Source organism: Marmota marmota, unplaced genomic scaffold (assembly GCF_001458135.2).
Source record: "Marmota marmota marmota unplaced genomic scaffold, marMar, whole genome shotgun sequence".
Lineage (NCBI taxonomy): Eukaryota > Metazoa > Chordata > Mammalia > Rodentia > Sciuridae > Marmota > Marmota marmota.
This window is the reverse complement of record NW_025999999.1, coordinates 10,142,339-10,164,761: the sequence shown is the minus strand read 5'-3', so window position 1 is coordinate 10,164,761 and position 22,423 is coordinate 10,142,339. Positions and strand designations below refer to the sequence as shown.

Here is a 22,423-nt window from a genome sequence, read left to right as displayed (position 1 = left end):
GAGCAATGGTGTCAGTCAGCCATGGACTGGACCTCTGAAACTGAAACCTTGAGCCCCAAATAAACCTTTCCTTCTCTGAGTTGCTCTTGTCAGATATTTTGGTCACAGCAATTACAAGGTGACTAACAAAAGAGATCCCCCTGGATTATCATGGTGAGCCCTAAATCCAATGACAAGTATCCTTGTAACTGACACAAAGAAGAGAGACATGCAGTGAGAAGAAGGCTGTGAAGACAAACAGAAATTGGAGTTATGTAGCCAGAAGCCAAGAAATGCCTGGAGCCATTGGAAGAAGAAAGGGATAAATTCTCCTCTAAAGACCCAAAGGGAGCTCAGTCCTGCTGACCCTTTGATTTCAAATTATGTCCTCCAAAACTATAAAAGAATTCATTTCCGTTCTTGTAAGTCATCCAATTTATGGTAATTTGTTACAGAAGCAACAGGAAACTAACACAGATGACCATATGACTCAAAAGCATTCTTCACCTCCCTGTCCAAGATGTGGTTCCACAAATAGTAAACCTGAACATGTATCAGGAAGGGATGGGGAGAGAAGAGTAACTGGCAGACATTCTAGGGGGTCTCTGACGTGTGAATCTCTAAAAGCTGTGAGATAACTTTCTCACAGACAAAGTTATCCAGAAGGCAAGGGATGCTCTAGGGTTAGGAAGAACAGAACTCCACCCTCAGGCTTGATTGTTCCCCGGGGGCTACAGTGAACTGGATGCAAGGATGATCTAGGTTCACAGTCCAGCTGATTACAGATGTCCACTACAATTGAGCCACTACAGATGTCCATGTTGGTCTTCCCAACTCTTTGGGATGTCTGTTTCTTTAACTCAGAGTGCTCATTTCAGGATTGAACACAAGATTATATGCTCAGTTAGAACTTGTGGACCGGTGTAGATTCTTCTCTTCTGCAATCTTGGCAGGTATATTCCTTTCATCTCATTTCTTTGGCTTCTATCCCAGATTTCTTTATACTATGATTCCTAAGTTTTTCCCCAAACTGTAAATTGATAAACACTAATATTTTCACTTGGGAGTATGCTAGTCTGATTTCCCATGAGGTTATTTTCATATGCCAGACAGAAAATTATAATCACTTAAATTGCTGGTAGGATTATAAGCTTTGTTCTGCTCTCGATGGGCCCCAACTCAGATCAGTGGGGTAAACCCCTTAACCACTTTCAGACATTAACACATTCCCCATGCTTCCAATCAGTCTCATTCTGGGAAGATCACAGTTCACTGTGAGTCCCCTCCTGTGATGTATTAGTGGCTCAGACATTTGCTTTTGTTTCTGCATGGATGTGGCTTTCCTAATTCTGTTCAACATCACATTCTTTTTCTGCTCATCTGATTAGAGCTGCAGACGCTGAAGAAATGACAAACAGCAAGCATAACAAAATAAACAGGAGATAAAATAAGGACTAATTCATATTCAAATATTTCTCTTCCTATTTCATAAACACAAATGGGAGAGATGTTGAAATTCATAATATGATCTGTGGAAATGAGACTCCAACAGAGAAATCAGGATGACCATCAACAGAAAATAGGTGCTTCATTGGGGGTGACAAACATGGAAAAGGTCCACTTGGTCATGAACTGGAAAAAAAAAAAGAAATCCCAGACTGCTTCTAATAAATAATAATGAGAAACAAACATCAAGGGCAGGGTTTCTTAATAGCTGTAAATATTCTTCTAAAGTCAAGGAGCCCACTGCCAACAAAGTGGATGCAACTTCTTCATACTGGTATCATTTTTTAGAAGAATAAAGTGTATATCAATTCCAATTAGTATATCAGTTAAAGACAGACTACCAAGAGATGGGTAAGGTGAAGGAGCCAAAGGCGTGGGAAATCTTTCAAAGGATAATGTGATTCCTAAACCATGTGCTATTTCTTCCAGAAAATCTGTGATATTTCTGGCAACACTGAGCTCTCTTACTTAAGAAGTTCAAGCGTGCCTGTTACCAGAGGTGCTTTTAGAGGGCTTATTACACATAGATTTTTTCCCACACAGAAAGCTTCTCATTTGTACATGTGGGGTGCCTAATTATTTGCATTTCTCATAAGTTCCAGGTGAATCTGATGTCACTGGCCCCAGGACCACACATTGAGCACCATTGCTCCAGACCACTGATCCAGAACTTCTTAATTTTCTTGTATCTTTGATTAATTTTTTTCATTATTCAATTATAAAGCTCCTTAAGTACAATTCTTGTACTTCTTTGTGTCCTATAAAGAAGAGTAATTCCTAGCCATGGTAGTTGTGTAACAGAGAATGGCTAATTGATCACTGTGGGCCAATGGAAGGAACAAAAGAATTTGAGAAGGTGGAGTTTTATTCTCCGTCTGTGGCAAAGAGGAGCTAGTTCTTGCAGGGCAAGTCCTCTGTTACCAACAGTCCCATTTGCTTACAATTGCCAAGTTGAACTGTTTTGCTCTCCTCCTTGAAAAATGTAACCCTATCCCTCTTTCTTAATGCAAAGAAATATAATCACTAATGTAATCAAAACTCCACCAAGTGAGATAATGTAGCATGTGAAAAATCTTTTTAAATCCCTACAGACAACCAATGTTCATTGCCATCATTGCCACCATCATCATTGTCATTGTTGGAATCCCTGCAGGCCCATCCAATCCTTTTCTCATCAAGGACTTTCAATAGATTTGGCTGAAATCCCTTTTCAAAGTACTTAATAACCCCCAGTGCTCTAGTGAGTCTCTCTCTCTCTCTCTCTCTCTCTCTCTCTCTCTCTCTCTCTCTCTGTGTGTGAAGAGAGACAGAGACAGAGACAGAGACAGACACAGAGAGAGATATCTCCCTCTTGAGCCTTGGAGAAAGTGAACACCTCGTTCATCAACATAGATGACTGCTGTCTGGAAATGGGTAGCCTACCCTTTGGTTTCTCAGAGGAAGTAACTCCTAACCACAGGAACAAAATAAATGAATTCTCTAAGTCATTTCTCACTATATGGATTTTCAGGAAAAAAAAAATCAATTAGAATTTATTACTTCTGTTTTTCTTTTTCCTTTTACTTTGCCACATGGATTTTTTTCATGAGAGTCTTTGTCTCCACTTCAGATTCATCTTCTTGGATTCTATATACCTACAGAGCCATCTCTCTCTTTCTTTTGTTTTTTAAACCTCCTCCAGTGCTAAGTGTCCACACTGCTAATGTGACTCTGGTCACAGATAGTCCTCTTGTGGTCTGTGTTGTTGTTTAATGTGCAGGTGGTCTGGACATAGTGGCAAGAACTATGCAGGGAAGTGGAAGGTTTGGCTTTTCCTATTTCTCCTCTGCCACAAAATTAGTTAGGTGACCTTGAACAAATTACTTCCCTCAAGCCTTTAGTTTTCTGATAAAAGGTACTTTATAATCAGTGAAATATGCTAAAAAAAAAAATGAGATGCAGAAAATGGCCCTTTTAGAAAGACAGCTTCTAGGTTTATTTTCTTTTATTCCCCATGTCTACCTTCAGGGGTACAAGTTAACTATTTTCTGGCGACCCTCCACACGAAGGATTTATGTATCTCAGTCACTCATCTTTTTCTCCATGGACACTTCTTTCATATAACAGATGCTCAGTCAATATAGGTCTGAGTTGATTAATACAGAGACTTGATCTAACAAAAGAATTCACTTCTTCAAAAATTGGGGTAATGGCTTTATGTGCCCTTTTTTTTGCGGCGGGGGGCTTCAAGAACGTGGCAAGAAGGGTGTTTAGAAAGCTAAAAGCAATCTCGAGGGACGGTGGGTGAGGAAAAGCAGCAGCTCTGTCCCTTGTCATCCTGGACTGTGCTAGGATTTCCATAGACAAATGTGATTTCCTGGGATGCTAAAGAACACACCTCTAATCCACTATTCAGACCTGAGTAAGTCTTTCTGGAAAGAGAGTGATTAATTTGAGGGAGGGAGGTGGCTCACAAAAATAAAAGACTTCATTAGAATTCCATCTACAGAAAGGGTTAGCTACTCATTAATTAAATGATTTCAAATGGGATCTCGGTATATAATTGCTATAATTTAGGTGGAAACAATGCCACCCTAAATGTAATTAGAGAAGTAGGCTCTGTAAAGATGTTTACCTCTTTCTAGGAGCAAAGCTCTGGGTCACCTAACTCCCCCGCCACCCCGGTCACTTGATTCTTTTTCCTACCCCAAGTTATACCAGCTTTACAGATAGCTATGAAAGCTGAAAGAAGCTTCAAAGAAATATGGTTGACCATGATCCTTTAAGAAGGGAAAGGACAAAGAGTCATTTCCAGGAAGCTACTATAAATATCAAAAAGGAAGAATAAACAATTCTTGGGAGACAAATTAGGTGGACTTTGCTACAGAATGACTTCGGAAGGAACTTTTGAATGAACTCAACTAAGACAAGATCAGGTTGTCACAACTTAACACCAGGACATTCCCTTTCCCTTCCTCAGTGACTTCACCTGCATCTTGAACTTTTCCAGCCACCAACTCCCATTGTAATCTGCCCAAATGACATCTTCAGAAGCAAAGCAAGGCCAAAGCTGACTCTGTTAGCTCCTTCCAGACTTTCTTCTTTCTCAAATGCCTCCACTGAATTGCCCAACTGCATTAGGACCCCCTTCCATGCCCTGATAATGAAAATGGCCACCAGTCTTATTCACTTCTGCAACTTCAGCCGCTGTGTTGAAGATATCCAAGGTGTCTTCTCTTGTTCCTGAACTGTCACAAGACCTAGTCAAGAATATCATGTAAAGAACTTGGAACGTGAGCTCCCTGAATTAGCTTTTCATTTCTCTCTGTGTGTTGTACCATCTCTCACAACTTTAAGTTAAAACAAAATTCCATTGATTTCCAATAACAGAAGCACGATTTCCGGTTTCTGCCTTTCCTCTGTTTGGCATGGCTTTCCACACACCTTGTCTTATCCAACTCCTACTCATTCCACAAGCCTCAAATAATAGACTGTACTTGGCTGGGGAAGAATGGGGCAGAAGGAAATCTTTCCAACTGAAATATTTCACAGTGACCATTATGATTGCCTCTTTAAGAAACTAAACTACTCCTAAATAACTCATGGTTTTGTTTCCAAACATATGTATTTATATTTACTTTCCTTATGATTCTTTAATTTAAAATATTTTATTTAATTGCAATGCATAGAGAGAACATAGCCTTAGTGATATCAGTCTTCCAAAAGTAGTTTAGACTTTATATGTGGCGTAATGAATGATTAATCTTAAAAATATTAAGTGTTTGCTTGGAAAGAACGTTCATTCTCGGTTGTTATGTGGAGGGTTCTATGTAGGACCTTTAAATGAAGCTTTCTAATAATGTTATTCATATTCAAAATCATACTAACTTTGTGACTACTTAATCTATTGGTTTCTAATTGAGGTTTATTAACATATTTTCCTGATTGCAAATATTCCATTTCTCCTTGTGTTTTTGAAAGTTTGCATATGACATAATTACAAAACAGGTTTTGAAATTATTCGGTCCTTCTTAAGTAATTTTCCTTCTAATTGTAATTCAAATGGTAACTTCTTCTGTTTTGTCCTCCACTATCTTCCATCTTCCTTGCTTTATTTCCTTCTTGGGAAGAAAACACTCACTCCTCTGAATTTCCACAGCACTTTATCCGTATTTGGGGTAGGACTGGTAGCAAGTGCATATCAAAACTCACGGGATGTTCCGGTGTCCTACCCGCTTTGCTAGAGTAAACAATCATGGGAGTTGGCAACTCATGGAAGCAGCACATAAATAGCATATAGTCATCGTCTCAAAGGTATGGAATGGAGTAGGGAAGCGCAAGGGTGTTCACATCAGGCCAGGATGTGAGCCCAGTCTCGTGGACCCCTGGAGAATTCCTCACAGGTATTAAGACATCAGTTTCCTCACATTCAAAATGAGGATAATGGCAGTGTTTAACACAGTTCTGAGGTCAAAATGTACTGTATATTTAGCATAAATCAAAAAGTCTGTACTTTTAAACTATTATATTGGTACCTAACAGTATTTAATTATAATTATTTACTTTGTATATTTTGTCAGATGCCTGAGAATTTTAGGACAGTGAGAATGTTTTTGTACTCCCATGATTTCTGCTACAAGACTTTGCCAAAATGGGCACTCGGTAGAAGCTAATCAAGTAAGACAATATTAATTAATAATACCCATATCAGGGAGAACTTATTGAACTCTGAGAGAATGCTAACCATTTCACACAGATTTCACTTATTATCATTATTTCTTTTATTGTTCCCATTTAACAGGAGAGGAAACTGAAGCTAAAGAAGTTAAATGATGCATCCAACAAGGTGACATAGCAAGGAAATGAGGAAGTCAGGAGTCAAATAGAGGCAGCTGTGGCCACTGTTCTAACAAAATTGGCAGCACTGTGCTTTTAGCAAGCCTCATAGTCCTTTCTAAGTGTTTCAAGATTCATTTGCAATTATTGAACACACAGTTTGTTACTGAGGCTCAGACATAAGCAGTTCTCTTACCTCCAGCTCTATATAGCCTGTTTGGACAAAATTAGCAAAAACAACATGAAATATATGAAACTAGAGGAAGAAAGGAGAAATCTGGGGAGAAGTTATAACCAGAATGTTTCAATTATGTCCTATTTGTCTCAAGATCTACAGCATCTACTATGTGGTGAGTTATGCATTTGACCCTGAACAGTCTTTGTGGCTTGGTCTACAGTCAGGAATTCCTATGGCATGAAAGAGAACAAACAGGATTATAAAGACTTAGTTCTGGAAGGGTCTTTAGGGATGAGATTTGGCCTAATTCATTCATATGCTAGCTATAAACCAAGGTCCAGATAAAATAGTGAGTGCTCAAGAACACAAAGCACTGGAACCCGAGTTTCCTGACACCCAGTTTTCATCCGTGCTGACAGCTTTTCAGGGGAAACTTGTTCATCTTGCAGGTTGAGTCACAGAGTGCCACATGCCCCATGAATACTTGCTTTCTTGAGACACACAGTAATGATCTCATCCAGTGCTGCTGTAAACTAGGGAGGGCTTCAGCCAAGACCTCCTTTCCAGATTTTACTTGCTTTCCTTCCAAACTCCAGTGTCCACAGGGTCCCCTGAGTTTTCTAAATTCTAGCCTGCCACCCTGGAAGTACAGCTGTAGGCTATCAGTCTCTTCTGAGACAGAGGATCTCCTTTGGTGTGCTGTAAATGGGGCATTCCTCTGCACTGCCCGGTCTTCCTCCTCACTTTATTGGAGCGAGTTAATCATCAGAATGCACAGACCATGATAATAGTCAGCTTTCTGTGGAAAGAATCTGCTCCCACAGAGATAGCTTAGCTGTTCTCCGTGAGCTTCTGAGGTCAGGGAAAATCAGAGATACAAGAGTGATGGAATTGAACTTAGGCGTTGCAGGTTGCCAGCAAGCTTGGGGGTAGGCATAGACTTGATTTACAAATAAAGGAGAACCTCTGTGGTGTCCAGGAAGGAAGGGGAGTTCTGTCATTGATCCAGGTGTCACATCACATTCACATATAGTTAAATGTGCCCTAAATCAACTGCTCTGCAATGACCTAGTCTGGCTACATGCAATTTCTCCCTATTGACACACTGGATATATTTCTCATTCCTCTAAGTAAATACTTAAACCTGCTGTGCATTCAGGAAAGTCACACACCATCTTCTCTGATACCTCCTTCCAGGACTCCGAATGAGCCATTGCTAGGAAACCACAATTCCAACGCAATCCTTTTACCCAACCTCAACTCCTTCACTGGCTGGATAACATTAATTTGAGAGGAAATTATTAGAATCCTGGAAAACAGTTCTGAAATGCCTGCAGATTTATGATGAAGTCATTTCACAAAAGGTCACAGGCAACCCTGCCATAATTAAATCTTTCATTAATTTTTAAAATACACAATAACTTACAAATGCAGCATAAATTAACCACATGACCTTGAAGAAATTATTGAGAGTGCTGCTTCATCCGAAGTCACTATCTAGCAATTTTCTTCAATTTTTATTTTGTGAGTAGGATTTGCCCATTTCCCATTCTTATCTTTCATAGCTTCCAGTAGTATGTTTATCTGAAATGATGTAGTATTAAGATACTCAGGGCATTGGTTACCGCTGGGAAGTGATGGTGGATAGCAAGACTCTCTTTTGCTAGGTCACAAGCTCAAAGGTGGAGTAAGTGTGACCCACACAACCTCCAGCACAAATTTACACACAGACCCTCCCTTGTTTTTTTTTAATCAGGAAGATGATTTTTTTTATGTGTACATTTTGATAAATGATTTTCATTTTGCTCATTATAAAAGGAATGAATTCTCATTATAAATAATTTGAAAACAACAACAAAAAAATCTATAAATGAAGTACTGTTTTTAATAGTCTGTGATATTCCTTTCCATTCATTACAGTGTTATTCTTTCTCATACGAGATGATAAGCAATAATCAGAAACTTCAGCCAGGATTAGAACCTTGGGGGTTAGATGTACCCTGAACTCTAGGCAATATCTAAAGATCTATCTCCAAAACTTTCTCTCTCTCTCCTATGCACATATACATACACACCCACCACCACTATGAATGTTCAGAATCGAATTAAAGAACAGATAACCAAAAACACTAGAGCTGAAATAAACCTCTTAAAAAACTGATTTTTCCCTCCACAATGGACGGAAAAGGCTTTTAGAATACAAACCTCCTCTCAATAGAGATCTTGGCTATTTGTTCATGCCCCAGCCAGCTTCTAGAACTCTTAGAACACTGCCTATTCTGTAGCTAGCTATCAGTACACATTGTCAAACAAAGAAATAATAAAAATTCTTGTAATAGCAACTCCCAAGTCCGCTATTTAATGTTCCTTCAAGAGTTCGATTCCCTCTGAAAGGCCTGGGCACCCCAGGCCTCCTCTTGCCTCTGCCTCAAGAAGCCCCCTGCAACCTTGCACCCTGATCCCTGTTTCCATGGAGGAATCTGCTAAGAATAGATTTCAAATCAAAGCAGAAAGACCAGTGTTCTGGCAAGTCCAGCCATCAGCAGACAGCAGTGGTTGGTCTCTAGAAATTCAGGCCACATCCCTGGCTACTGGTGGGCATCCATACCACCTGATTGTTTTCCCATTAGGGAGTAATGGGATTAGCAGTAAAAGAGGTCAGTGGCCACAACAGAAATTGCATCGAGCAAAGGCAAGACATGAGCTAGATGTTAATAGAAATAGGCAGGGGATCAACAGCAAGAATCCTGCAAGTGGAGCTGGTGTTAGTTGCAAGACATGGTGAATGGTAAGAGGTGGAAAGAAGTAGGGGTTACAAAAGGTTTGAAAATAAACATAGGGAAAGTAGGAGAGCAAAAGAAAGATAGAGAAAGAGATTAAAATTAGTGGAAGTGAAGAGACAAAAGAAAGCTGACTTTTTTTTAATGAATTTACAGAAGTCATTTTCATGCCAAACAATGTCAATTCTTTTCTCAAAAATAACAAAGTCCTGTTAATGGGTTTGAAAGTTTAAAGTTTATTGTGGTGAATCAGAAAATGTGGTCTCTAAACCTCTAGAAGACAAGCTGGGGATTGAGTGAGGAAGGAGAAACCTCCAAGATGGAATTGAGGGAGAAGATGAATTTTGAGGTGAGATTTAAGAGAGGAACAAAGGCAAAAAAATACTAAAAAGATAGTATAAGAGATGGAGGGGAAGGGGCCCCATGCTTTCCCTATGTCCTTATAATGCCATCACATTTTCCCTCTTCTCGTGACAAATCCTGAGTCAAGAAAGAAAAAGAAAAAGTGTAAAAATCAGCACCTGTTCTTAAATAGCCTTCAGTCCAATCCAATAGCATTACTCATACCACGCATCTGCTGAGCACCAGTTACTCACAAGCACAATCATGTTCAGTGCTGTGGAGGAGGAGAAGGCATAGCTGTGAACATTCTGGCTCATAGAAACCATAAGAGGACCTCATACCTTAACTGCAAAGATGGCTGATGAATAAAGAATTAGAAAATAGTGCAAGAATCATTATTGCATTATTGCTGATTTTTTTAAACAATGCATTATTGGTGACAGTGCTAATTCATCATGACTCCAAAATTCCATTTTCAGGTATGAAGTTCATAGAACTTCCATGTATTTAGCTAGAGGCACATGCAAAGATAAGATAAAACTGTGGTAATAGTGTAAAACTAGAAATAACCTAAATACCTATTGAAATTCTAGAGAATGGATAAATAAATTGTGCTTGTTCATTTCATGACAGAAGGCCATGTAGCACTAAAAGTGCCTGGACCAAATGAATATGTCCCAAGTTAGATATTGAGTTAAAGAAGCATGTAAAAGAAGGACACGATTTAAATAAATTATACATTTCAAAAACACACAATGTAACACAAGATGTGGTGGAGCACATCTGTAATCCCAGTGACTCGGGAGGCTGAGGCAAGAGTATTGCAAGTTTAAGGCTAGCCTCAGCAATTTAGTGAAGTCCTAAACAACAAAGCAAGACCCTGTCTCAAAATAAAAAATAAAAAGATCAGGGATGTAGGGCAGTGGTAAAGCACCTCTGGGTTCAATTTCCAGTACCAAAACAAAAACAAAACAGAAAGCAATATCACATGTATTTGTATGAATGACTAAATACTAATAGAGTCAATATCTATTTCAAAAGGCTCTGTGAAAAGAGTTAGGGGAATGGGTTTGAGATGGAAAATAATGAGAAGATCAGCTCTGTCTTAGATGCCCTATATATTTCATTTAAAAATCTGAATCCAAAATGAAAGTATGTAAATTTTTATCAATTTCAGGTAGTGGGTACCCAGATATTGATGACATTCTCTGTACTTTTCTGTATTTTTAAATGCCAAACTGTAAGAAAATAAAATGGTTATAAAACTATGGATATGAAATCTAAATTGGGGAATTGAAATTTTCAAAATTCTTACCAGAGGCAGGAGTGTCCCTCTGATGAACAAAGGTGAACTGCAACATCTGGAATGAACATGTGTATATCAGGTGAAGAGTGGAGCAGAAAATTAACATGCTCTGTTTATAATGGGTTCCATGTGGCTCCAGAAAATTGTTGGAGTGTATAGGCATTTGGGTTTTATGCTACCAAGCATTTCTGATTGTGCAATTTTGATTCATGAGAAAAAGTGCAGACCAAATTAAATAGATTTGTGAGTCAAACAATATAGCTCACAGAAGAAACTCAATAAAAGGAAATGAATAAGAAGTCACTGAGTAGGGCTTCCTAAAAGAGGTGAGATTTTTTGGATGTGGAATTTGGATAAAAAATGAAGAGACTTGAAAAAGAATTAAATGTACCACTTATGACCACACTGATGAACCCAGGGGACATTCTAGTCAGTGATATTTGTATGTTATTTATGCCCCAGTAAAACTTTTTAAAAATGAGGAAACATCTGAGCCATATCATGGAAAATATTTCACAAGGGTGTGCAATTGGAGAGGTAATTCATAGGTTGAGGCAGTGTAGAAACTGCATCCAAAACCCAGGTGATATTCGTAACATAGCTGTGAAGGATTAAGTCCTGTGCACACTTTTGTTCAGGGTCAAATTCCAAGCCAGGGACCAAGTCTGAAGCTCTACCTGTTTTAGATGGCCCACAAGATAATAATTGTCTTTAAATTATAAATGGAGAGAAAAAGCAAATGAAGACCTGGATTTTCTGACATGTGAAAACTGCATAAAATTTGAATTTGCACCCATAATAAAATTTTATTGGAATGCACAGGCATTCATTGGTCTGTATATTGTCTTTGGCTTTCACACCCTTGATTGGGATGGCTGAGTGGTTGCAGTGGAAACCCTGTGGCCAGCAAAGCCTAAAATCACTGTATGGACCTTTACAGTGAGTTTTTTGGCTCCTGCTCTAGTTGGCCAAATTCTTCCCTGCAGGTGGCCAATTTCTTGATGACTGGACCCTGGAGAATAAAAACATCTCTAATGCCCATCAATGCTTCACTTTATCTTTTCATCCAGGTGAGTAATCTGGAGTTTAGAGGGAGCTTAAGCAAGGTAGCTAAAGTCACATAGATGGTGAGTGGTCAGCTGAATGCTGACATGAAGAGGGACTTCCAAAACTCATCATCTCAGCCATGGCATGGCCCGACTCCTGAGCCTACAGCATGATCTGTTGGTCAAAATAAGCCTTTCCTTCCAGGTTGTGACCAGCACCCCCCACCCGCCCCTGCCTCAGTATATCTCAGCATCATACAAAAGGCCCTCTGAGCGCATGTGTTTTACTTTCAGGTTCCTTGGTGCAAATGAGAGTGTGTCTTGAGTGCAGAGCAAACTTGATGACAAGCAGAAAGTTATGAATCAGGCAGTCAGCCCGGGAGGCGATGACTTTAGAGTTCCACTGGATTTGCCGATTACTCAAATGACTTACTTTGGGCAAAGTAAAATCAGGCTCTTCCAGCAAACAACAGAAAATTGAAAAACAGATCAATGGAAGCAGCTCTGGTTCATTTCCAACGACTTTATCGGATGCAGTTACTAGAAGCTAAACAATGCATTTGAGCTTAGGCTGGGGCTCCGAGTTGTGCTGAGGCTGAACTTAAAAGGATGCTCCCTGCTAAGCACATGGTCACAGTCTCTTAAGTGGAAAGAAGGTCTTCACTTTTTTTTTCTTTTTGTTTTTAGAAACCTCTGCAGCTTTGGGGTTTGCATAATTTTCTAGACAAAATGTTATCTCGCCTCTTCACTTTGACTATTAGTTCTGCTTGTGGAACAATGGATCAGAGATTTACGCCAATTAGAATGGGATTTATAAAGGGAGCCAGTAAGACAATTGCTCTGTCCAATTTGCTGAAGGCATCCCCATCCTTGCCCACTCTCACTCTCTTCTCTCCAGGCCAGGCACATTCCCACCATCCATTCTCTCACACTGCGCCATCCACCTGGAATGACCTCTTTCCCTCTTCTCTGTATAACCATTATACCCCTTTTAGCTACTCTGTCCTTAATCACTTCTTTCATATCCAATGGCAGCTATAATTTGTTCCATATCTTACCATTTAATTCTTCCTTATTTCTTTCATGTCTTTATCATATTTTTTCAGATTGTGAACTGCAATCCTGGGATGGGTCTGTTGTGACTATGTGACTCTGTGGTCATGTACCCAGTGCGCACTCATCAAAACACAGGGGATTAACAAATATCCTGCTGTTCTTTCCCTACATTCCTTCATGGTTCTTTATTGAACAAACTTTGGAGGGTTCTAGAACCTTTCCTTAAATTTTAGCTCACATTTCTTACTCTTATCTTGCCTCCTTCTAAACATGTAGGCTGAACATTTAATTTCTCTGAGTCTTGGCATCTTCACCCACCCAATGGTGATAATCCTATGTAGCTTGCAGGGTTGTTGGGAGATTCCAAGGAAATAAAGTTTGAGAATCTTCTTGGCTTTAGAAGAGGATGAAAGGACACAAACTGACTGTAAAATCTTCCCTGGTTTTCTGAAGATCAGATTGAGCTCTCCTAAGAGATTTTGTTGCTCATTCTTCAAAGTTATCTGCTGTTTTAAGGAAAGCTGTCCTTCCTTCTGGATTTTTTTCCCTCTAAGAAGCTACCTGGTTCTCTCTGACTCTTGTAAAGGATCAGATAAATCTCAAGCAATTGATTTGAAAATTGCATATTAGAAAAGTATTGTTAACAGAGCTTTGAGGATGTAGGAAAGCGATTTACATTGGATCCTACATCTGAGTTAAGCAAAACCAACAACAACAACAACAAAAAACCCTCTACTTAAATAGCTACTTTGGGGACAAACAATATTTCAAGAAATAGTGGACCAAAGGGGTCCAAATGCTCTGCAGCCACAGGCAGTTCATCAGTCGAAGAGCCACAGTCTGAGACTCACAATAGGCCCTCTGGCTTGTCAATCATCCAGCATTGTCCTTAGCTTTAAGTAATAAGAACAGTCACATTTCATTGTGAATTAGGCTACACTAGATGGTTCCTCTCAAGGTTACCAAGGAGACGTTGAAATAATAACATTTGAAAAGACTGTTTTTTTTAAAAAAAAGAGCAATAAAAGCAAGCAAATATCAGACCTCCAAGCTGGGCACTGTCTCTATCATGTATATCCCTCTGCATAGCTACAGTGAGACGCTGGGCAGATTTGTTTTGTGTGGCAGGATGAGGAAATCAGAAGTCATTCCCAGAAGGACCCTCATTCTATAGCTATCCTTCTGTGCCCACATAGCATTCTGCTCCCATGCTTTATAACCTCTGTGTTCACACCTCTGCACAGAGATACCCTTTTCTCTGATACTCTGACTGTGAACTGCAATCCTGCATCCTTTCTCCTCTCCTCATAACTTGCAACTATTGGATTCTGATCATGGAACTTTAGAATCTCTGTGGATCTAGAATCAATTTCCTAAAATGCTGGAGCTATGAGCCAGAGCATAAATGAAAATCATGAAACAGATATTATTCTTAGAATTCACAAGATCATTACTTATTCATTTAATTATTCCTTCATCCAATACATGTATGCTGTCAAATTCTGTGTTGACACAAGCTTGGTAAATATGTAGCATTCAACAGATAAGAAACAAAAAGATCTTCCCTTTGGGGAACTTAAACCTATATGTGAGTATAGCTGGACATAATGTACACATGTATGCCTCTGTCTGTCATAAGGGTGAATAAAAGTGTGTGTGTGGGGCTATTAATGGCATGAGGACTGAAAGTTCAAAGCTAGCCTCAGCAACTTAGTGAGACCCTGTCTCAAAATAAAAAAGAAAAAGAGTTGCAACATGTATGGTTGCACAAATGGTATGACTCTACTTTGCGTACAACCAAAGAAGTAAAAAATTGTGCCCCATTTGTGTACAATTAATCAAAAAGCTTTCTGCTGTCATCTATAATGGATTAAAATGAATAAAAAATAAATTAAAAAAAAAGAGTTGGACATGTGGCTCAGTGATTAAGTGCCCCTGGGTTCAATTCCCAGTACCAAAACAAAAACATCCCTCTGGTTATAGTTCAAATTCCTAAACATGATCTGCAGCCCTTTATAGTCTCACCCCTTAACACTAAGCCATGTTCTTTCCTGGTTCTTGCCTTTGTGTTCTTTCCTTTATTTTGAAATCCTTCCATCCCTCCTACTGACTTACTATGTGCCAGTCACCTTTTAGGGGAAGAGTTTCTATTAGTAAATAAACTGTCAAAAATCTCTGTTTTCTTGGAAGCTATATTTTATTGTCTATTATTTGGTTTTCTCCTCTTGAAATTCCCAAACTCAATTGTCACCCGCTGCATGTATGAAGTCCTCACTTCCTTCTGTCATCTCCTGACTGTGGAAGGAGGGCTTCTTGACGGGTACTGTTTCCTTATGTAGCAACCCTCCACTTAGGTCTGAGGGCTCCTTAAAGGGAAATAATTGTATTCGCCTCTTCAGTACCTGTGAAGATCTAGCAGGGTCTGATGCATTTAAGAAGCTCATGACATAGTTTTAAATGAATGAACTAATAAATATTAATTCTTCAAATCAAGGTGACAAGATAAGATAATAGGACTTTACTGTGGTCCCATTTTTCCCCTGGCCACAGCTAAGCCCAAGAGAAAATTATGAGTAACAGTAAATTCACTTAATTCAAATATCCCACTTTATTAATGAGTTCTCAGTTCAATGGCAATGCTAAGCCTCCATGTCCCCACATAGACACCCTCTTCTCATAGCACCTAAGAAATACGTATGCTTTCTTGAATCCCTGCTTCAAAAGAAAAACACTGATCAACTCTAGTTGACTACTTAGGCTTAAAATCCTTTCAAGTCTAGAATGCAGATAGAAATTGTCTCTTGGCAACCTTTCCAGGGGTCATCTTTCTGGTTGTCTGGAGTCCCCACAAAACTATTGTTTTCATACAAGAAAAAGTCTGATTTAATAAAAATGAAACACAAGAAAAATAAATTGTTTATATTTATTTTGATGAATGCTTCCAAGACTCATCTTAATTTCATAAAAAGGCAAATCTCTCTTCCCCCGACCCCTGAACCCTTACCTAAAATAATTATACTGTATTCTTTAGAGTATCTCTATAAGCAAGATAGAGGAGGTACAGAAGTTCTGCCAAGCTCTTGTGAGTTCTAGTGGGAAGGAAAGGGAAACTGAAGTGCTATCTCATCTCTTCAATAAATGGGTTGGCCCTGAGGTCAATCTCCCTCATACTCATGTGGCCAGCTAAACTCCATACGAAGCTGAGAAAAAAATTATTACCATTTAAGATTAGATGAAAACAGATTTTAAACCATGGCCTTAAACTTTCCAGGGAATGCCAGGTCATGCAGAGATTAGTGTGCATGTAGTATTGTTCAGAGTAATGCCCAACAGAAGCATGCAATGAGTTCAAATTGGCCTCACACAAGAGAATGTAGAGTAAATCAGGCTCTGAGATGAGGCGAAGAAGGAGGCAGTCTAGGAAGTCTCTTTGGTAAATTGGGCATGGCTGATGTTGGGACCATTGCCCACGATTCTAGGGCCATGTCAGGTTTGGATGGTATAGGCACCTACATCTGGCTTGAATATATGTACCTCTTGAATTTATAAAAACTTCGCATCTACCTTTTAGAATTCAGAACTCAATAATTAAAACTCTTTAGTGGCCATATCAGAGAAAATCCTAGAAAGGTAGAAGCTTTTCCTCTTGTGTATAGTAAATAAGTGAAGGATGGGAAATAATTTGAAAAAGTCAGCTCATGGACAGAGAATCTCATGGAAAAGATGGTATGGTTCCTAGTATTCTACTCACTTCCTGGAATTCATAAGAAAAATTTGAATCTCTTGGCAGAGTATTCTGGGTCCCAAGGCAAAATAATTTGCTTCCTATGTTTATCTAATGTAGTAGCATACAGATTCCCAAGGGAAGGGGTTCCTTTCTGGTTTATCCATCTGGAACAATACCTGGCATACAACAGACACCACTAAAAACCCTCCTGTTATCATGTAACTATGCAAAGATATTGCAAGGAACCTAGAATCTAGAAGTTTCTAACTCTATTGTATCTAATTTCATGTGTGTGCACGTACATGTGTGTATATAATTTCATGTGTGTGCATGTACATGTGTATATATAGATAAGCAAATATGTGTATATATGTCTATATATACATGTACTGTTCACACACACACTATACGTATCTACAAATTCACCAACTTATTCGTAATTCAGAAATAAAATTTATACTGTAATACCATCTTTGAACATCGAGGACTTTTATCAATGCTACATATGGTTGGTGTATAGCCAACAAATGATGAAGCCTTAGACCCTACACATTCATAACATTCTCCATTTTAAATAGTGTTTAAAACAAAACTTAAAGCAAAACTTTCCTACCATGTTGTTGACCCTAAATTAGCAAAATAATTTAACAGCTTAACAAGAGAACCTATTTTGTTAACATGGGAACATTAATTGGAAATTTGGATTGTGAGCTAATTCTGTTTGAGGGTTTAAGAGAGTAAAAGAAATTACTGGACAAAACTGAACTCAGAGACTTACCTCCTGAGCAACACATTATAGGGGATATCCTCATTGATGTTTGACAGCAGATGTGGATAGAAAAGTCCTATCATATACCATCAGTTCACATCTAAAGTCATCAGGTATGGATATGGCATACTGCTAGTGTAGACTGTAGCAGCTCTTCATAAGGTTCGACATCTTGTCTTTCAATCTCTGACTAGAGTACTGGGGTCCAGCCCAGTGCCTAACACAAAGTAGATGCTGATACATAAGTGTTAAGTCCTTTAAAGACATAGTTCATTGCCCTTGGATATGGAGAAAAGACTTCACTAGCAATTGGAAAATTCAGAAAGAATTAAGAGAATTTAAAATCACTCCTTATGGTGCCTGTCCCAAGAAACTCTAAAGTTGTTCTTTGGACTCTCCCAATTTTTCTGATATGAATATTTTTCAATAGAAATATACTGGGAATCCGCAGACTCTTTTGAAAGACCCTATATAAATTCTATAGCCACCAGACTCCTTTGCAGTGCTTCTGCTGAATTTCCAAATAAGGGAGAGATTTTTAGAATAATAACATTTTATTAAGAAGGAGGAGATTTGGGTTTACAAATGAAGAAGTGGAGGTCCCGCTAAGTGAGCTACTAGACAGGCATTCCACAGCCATAGGACTATACAGTAGCCTAACTCAGCTCCCCTAGTCCCAATACTGAGATCCTGCAATTTTTAATCTGTCTCTTTTGTTTTTCCCTAGTTCCTGCACCATCTCCATTTTTTATCATGTCTGGGTCCTTTCTCAGAAAGTGCAGAGGAGCAGCCAGTCTACCTTCTGGAGGTAAGGATGAATAAAGATGGGTGGAGCATGGCAAAGTTGTCTAGTCTGGGGCCAGACTACAAGACCTGATCAGATTGTAGCTGCAGTTAGAGAGGATTTTCCACATCTGATCACCCTGAGAAAGACAGAGCACAGCAACTAGATATTTGTCCCCATTGAAGTCTATCAGTGTTGGGAAAAGACTCACTCCAACTACAGAGAAATCCACAAGTATAAAAGTTTGAAAAGCAGTGTACCTTAGAATTAGAAGACCATACTTTCCCCAGCACAGACACATGCTCTTATTTCTTCTGTGTTGCTACCGATTGGATGCAAAGTGTCCCTCAAAGGCCTAAAGAAGGTGGTAAAACCTTAAAGAAGTGGAGCCTCATGATGGGAAGTTGGGTTTCTGGGGTGTACTCTCAGAGAAAATTGTGGAACTACATCCTGTCTTCATACTGTCTTTGTTTTCTGGCTGCCATAGGCCCAAAGTAATAGGGCCAACTGACCATGGACTGAAACTTCTGAAACCATGAGCCAAAACAAACCCTTTATCTTCTTAAGTTAATCATCTCAAGCATTTTTTATAGTAATGGAAAACTAACTAATATACATTCCAACCCCACAAAAGAGTAAATGCTCCCCAATCCTGCTTAACAGGCTACCTTTGAAGATGTAAGGTATTTCAGTTAACTGGGACATGGGCAGATATGAGCAGTACTGGCTGGAGAAGAATTATCAAAATCACCCACCCCTACACACATAAACATCAATTTTTTGATCAAGTTTTGAAGCATTGTTAATATTTTACATACATTTTTAAAAAACAATAGAAAATTATTATTATTTTCTTTAATATTCAGAAAGTACTCTAGGGATTCTTATAGCTTTAAGGCTTATATCCCAATCCTCTACTCTCATTTTAAAACAGTGTGCAAAATCTTTTTTCAGCAAATTAATATGAAGTACAGCAACAAGAAATGTGTGTGGGGTGTGTATGTGTGTGTGTTTGTGTGTGTGTGTGTGTGTTTGTGGGAGAGATGAGACTCTGGAAGTTTCTCTTGAAGCAGTCCCTGATTACGGTTTGTTGACTGCTCTATTCCTCCAATTCCTACACCCTGCCTCTTTCTAGACCGCTTTGGAAAGAGAAAAGGCATATCCAATGATTTAAATTTCTGCTTTCTTGGGTTGGAATAAATGAGTATGTGTTCTGATATTTTAAATTCCATAGAAACCTTGACTGTTGAATCCTGTTGGTTGCTTTTTGAGTTGGGGTGGTGTAAATGTAAATACTTCCATTTTATAGATGAGGAAACTTTGACCCACAGATGAAGTACTTTGGTGAAGGGTTCCCAGAAAAACTCAGAGGCACCAGTAGAAGTAGAACCAAGGTCTCGGGCCTCTATTCCATCAGCAAAAGAGATACTCACGTCATGATGTGGGTCTCTACTCCTGCCTCCACCAGAGCCCCATCCACGAAGAGAGGAAGCAAAGTGAAGCTATACTTGTCCCAGGAGTGGCCCTCGTCAAAACTCACCCTGGGGTGGAAACAAATGCAGGGAAGAGTCAGCTGGAAATAAAGCCATGCTCTTTGCCAACCATTTTTCAAGTTATTAAATTTTCTTCTCTATCTCGCTGTCTGGCAGTTTGGATTATCAATAGGTATTAATCTTCAACATCTCCCCATATTATTAGGAGATTTGATCAAAACTGCATTTCCCGGCCCAGGGAGAGACAGCACCAGAGCTGCAGAAATATTTCAACACATTAGAATTGAAAAAGCAACCCAAGCAGGAGGGCTTGGTGGAGGAATGTCACGTTTCAAGTGCTCAGAATGAAACCTGAGGTTCAATTCACAGCACAATCAATTCGCCCTCAGAGTTTCTGACACAGATAAATTGAGTAGTGCGGGGTGCACCCTATGAGAAGGGGGGTGTGTGTCTTTCAGATCAAAATTTTTAAAAAAGCAATTTCCTACTTGTTCAGAATGGATGTTGGGATGATTTCCCCTCCCCAATGTCACTCTAGGGGCCTTTTAGGAACAGCTACTGAGTATCTGAGGTGTTCTGAGCAAGACTGCTCCATCTTGCACCTAGTGGCAGGAGGGAAGGTCTGATCCCTGGTGGACGTGGAACTGCCCCTCTTTAAAGGATGAACAAGTGCAGGAAACCAGAGCAATGCTGATGCTTGCTTCCTTCCCTTTCTTGAGGGCACCCAGTACCTCTCTGCCCCTTGATTTAACAAGGGGACACAGCCCAAAGACTGCCTCCTCTGAGAAGCTTTTCCAGGCACCTCTTCTTTGCCAGTGAAGCTTTGCTTTCTTCAACTTCTGTGATCCTTCTTGTCCTGTCTGATTCTTAATCCTTCTCCAACTCCACACTTCAGGGTTTGGAATCCCTCCTCGATGTTCCTATCACAAATAGGGCTTCTCCTGTTGCAGTCCTGAGCAGTGACTTCCTACCTCATCTTGACCCTCTCAGTTCAGGATTAAAGACCTCAGGAGTATGCATGTTTTATTCATTAAATGGCCCTGTAACATCACATGTGGATCTTTATTACAAGCCTTTATATATATATATATATATATATTTTTTTTTTTTTTTTTTTTTTTTTTTAGAAAATATGACTCCTGCTAAAATAGAAGATGTTTGAAGTCAAGGACCATATGGTTGATTTTTATATTCTTAATACTTAGCAGAATACCTGACCATAGTTGTTACTATATCAGTGGTAAATGAATAAATGAATGAAAAAAGTAAAGAATGATGAAGGGCCCTCTTGTAATTCATTCATTCAATCACTTTTTCACGTATGACTTGGGCAAGCATCCAGAAACCGTAGGAGCCAATTGCTCAGTCCAGTCTCAACTATCTCTCTGTTTGACTCTGCCTTCTCTTTCCTAATATATAGATTTTAAAAAGTCAATCTCTTTACCCAGCTAGGGTAACACAGAGCAACAAATCTCTCAGAAAACAATTTGTGCATTTATGCTATACCTGGATCCCTGACCATAAATGAAAAGCAGACTACCATAAAAGCCTTTATGAGTTCCTAAATTGTCAGCATCTGTCTTGAATTTTAAGGGTTTGGTCATTTCATCCTTTTTAAAAATAAGCTGAAGGCTAAGTAATCATTTAAGATTGTATAACGAAAGTTGGGAAGATCTGAATTGCTTTTCATAGAAATGGGTTTCTCCTTGTTTTAAAAGTGAAAACAAAAGCATGTTTGGAAACAGAATTTTGCCCATCTTGCTCTATACCCCATTGGTCCCTAAAATAACCGTAGTTGTTTCAGCATACACCATGGCCACTAACTAGTTAAATGTATCTGCTAAGTCCAGGAGATATGGAAGTATTAGTTTAGGGTTTTGTTGCAGAAGCTACAAGGCCTTTCCCCTAGTCTCATTCTCATAGTCTTCTTAGTGATAAAGGTCATTTATTAGCATTAGCAGAGGAAGCTGCAGTATCCCAGGGAAGGAGAGTCCTTTAACCCACTGTCCTTAGTAGAGGGCATGTGACAGACATCTTCATACTATACAATGAGGAGAAGACACCACAAAGTAGACAATGAGGGCCCATCAGAGCCATCTAGTATCAAGCTAGGAGTTCCAAGGGAGAGAAATTGTAGGACCAGAGCCTCTATTGGAAAGGGGTCCATATGGAAGTTACAGAATCCTAGGCCAGAGGGAAGAATGGGACCAGCAGATGCATAAGAGATGTTGAGACAGGCCAAAGTCAAGATAGGAAAGGTAGCTATGTCACCGAAGTTCAAGGATGACAATAAGCACAAGCAAGTGGACAGATCTCCAGAGCCAGGATGAGGAATGTATCCTGTTGCCTTTGTGGTCAATGGTCCACATGAAAGCTCAGGATGGTACTATCAAGGGTGACCCTCTGAGATAATCAGTTTCTAAAACTTGACTATCTCAAGCTAAGGCAGTTACTAAGAAACAAAGAGCCTTAAAGAAACTTCCCAAAATACGTGTTTAATAAATGTATTAATACATGTTCTAGAACAATCTCTTGGTTATTGCTATTTGGGTCTGGTTGGTCTGCCATTCGTGAGTGCTATTCTTTTTCATTACTAGGGCTTTAAAAATGATCTGAGGTAACTATATTGAATGGTATTCCCA

General features: G+C 39.2%; 1 protein-coding gene across 1 annotated transcript in view; it reads right to left on the bottom strand.

Moving 5' to 3' along the window:
* The window catches only part of Sorcs3 (sortilin related VPS10 domain containing receptor 3), a 578,947-nt gene that overhangs the window by 59,195 nt on the left and 497,329 nt on the right, over positions 1-22,423 (bottom strand). The window contains exon 14 of the mRNA XM_015494901.2: positions 19,722-19,829. Within this exon, the coding sequence (XP_015350387.1) occupies positions 19,722-19,829 (108 nt within the window). The remainder of the gene's footprint in view (positions 1-19,721; positions 19,830-22,423) is intronic.